General features: G+C 53.7%; 1 protein-coding gene across 1 annotated transcript in view; it reads right to left on the bottom strand.

Annotated features, from left to right (window-relative positions):
- Positions 1 to 794: 794 nt before the first annotated feature.
- Positions 795 to 1927, bottom strand: part of EAH_00029680 (hypothetical protein) — a gene marked incomplete at both ends in the record, with an annotated part of 2457 nt that continues 1324 nt past the window's right edge. The window contains 2 exons of the mRNA XM_013396224.1: positions 795 to 1018; positions 1807 to 1920. Of these exons, the coding sequence (XP_013251678.1) occupies positions 795 to 1018; positions 1807 to 1920 (338 nt within the window). The remainder of the gene's footprint in view (positions 1019 to 1806; positions 1921 to 1927) is intronic.

The following is a 1927-nucleotide window of genomic DNA, read 5'->3' as shown; positions in this document are numbered from 1 at the left end:
AGAGACAGAGAGACAGAGAGACAGGGACAGAGAGACAGAGGAGACAGAGACGGAGACAGAGACAGACAGAGGAGACAGAGGCAGAGAGACAGAGACGGAGACAGAGACAGACAGAGGAGACAGAGGCAGAGAGACAGAGACAAACAAAACAAACAAACAAACAGAGCCCTAAACTAAACAGCAGCAGCAACGCATGCACTCACCAATCCCCCAGCAGCAACATTATCGGAGACACCTTCTCCAGGTGTATCTGCACCTCTAGACCCTAAACTGTCTCCATCGAGTAAAGGCCGCTGCTGCTTCTGAGTAGCTCCTCCCTCAGCAATGCGTCGCTCTGAGACCCACAAACCCTAAACCCTAAACCCTAAACCCTAAACCCTAAACCCTAAACCCTAAAACACCCTCCGCCATCTGCTGACGTCGGTTTGAGGGTCTGCAGGGCCGCCCATGAAGCCTGAAAGAATTCTGCAGCTATATGCACTAAGGGTTTAGGGTTTAGGGTTTAGGGTTTGTATGCACCTGCAGCAGCTTCTTCCTGCAGCAGCCGCAGCTGTCTCTCTTGCTGCCGCGTGAGAGGGCGAGAGGAGTCAAAGAACTCCTGCTGCAGCAGCAGCGCAGCAGATCTCCTTTCTAATATATTATCGGGGCCGTATACTGCAGCAGCAGCAGCAGCAAAGTCCACCAGCACTGGCAGCCTGCAGCAGCAGCAGCAGCACAAGCAGCAGCACAAGCAGCAAAAACAGCAAATCCACAACGTATACCAACACAGCAAGAAAGAGAAGCCGCTGCTGCTGCTACTGCTGCTGCTGCTGCTGCTGCAGGTAGTGCTGCTGATACTGTTGCTGGTGTTGCTGCTGCTGCTTCTGCGGCAGGCTGTGCTGCAGCTGGTGCTGCTGCAGATGGTGCTGTTGCAGCTGGTGCTTACTGGGAGTTGCTGCTGTTGCTGCTGCTGTTTGCTGCTTCTGCTGTTTGTTTTTGCGGTGTATCGGCAGCTTCAACCCACAACCCTGGGCGCATTCTGCATGCAGCAATAAAGACACAGTAAAAGACAAAAGGAGACAGTAAAAGACAGAAGGAGACACTAGAAGACAGAAGGAGACAGTAAACGACAGTAAAAGACAGAAGGAGACAGAAGGAAAGAGAAGCAGACTGAGGCCCCTGCAGCTGGCCCAAAGGGTCCCCGACTGCGGGCAGCAGCAGCAGCAGCAGCAGCAGCAGCAGCTAGCCCAGAAGCAGCAGCAGAGAGAGCAGAGAGCAGATAGGAGGAGACGGAGACAAACAGATATGAAACAAAGACGGAGACAGAACACACAACATATAACATGAAAACAGACAAACACAGGAGACAGGCCAGCAGCAGAAGCAGCAGCAGCAACACCAACAGCAGCAGCAGCAGCAGCAGCACCGAGAACAACAGCAGTAGCAGCAACAGCAACACCACCACCAACAACAGCAGCGACAGCAACAGCGCTAGCAGCAGCACCAACAACAGCAGCAGCAGCACCATCAACAACATCAACAGCAGCAGCAGCAGCAGCAGCAATGCACACCTGAACAATTCATATTTTGTCTCTACAGATTTTTCGCTGTTTCTTTCATCATCGCTGCAGTCGTTCTCTCCCTCTCCTTCTTCCTCGGTGTCGCTGCTCTCTGCTGCTGCTGCTGGGCTAGCTGCTGCTGCTGCTGCTGCTGCTGCTGCTGCAGATGCTGTTGTTGTTGATGCTCCTCCTCCTCCTCTTGCTGCTGCTGGGTGTCTGGAGGAGTTTGCTGCAGCTTCTGCGGCAGCACACTTTTCAGCGAATCAACCTGCATGGGAAGACAACTGCTGCTGTTGTTGCTGCTGCTGCTGTTGCTGCTGCTGCTGCTGCTGCTGCTGCTGCTGACGGTTGTGGTTCGCAGCAGCGGTGGTGTTGGCGTCTCCTGTTCT

This window comes from Eimeria acervulina, genomic scaffold (genome assembly GCF_000499425.1).
Source record: "Eimeria acervulina Houghton genomic scaffold, Eah_scaff267, whole genome shotgun sequence".
In the NCBI taxonomy this organism is placed as follows: domain Eukaryota; phylum Apicomplexa; class Conoidasida; order Eucoccidiorida; family Eimeriidae; genus Eimeria; species Eimeria acervulina.
The sequence above is the reverse complement of the archived record's forward strand: the minus strand, read 5'-3'. Positions and strand labels throughout refer to the sequence as shown.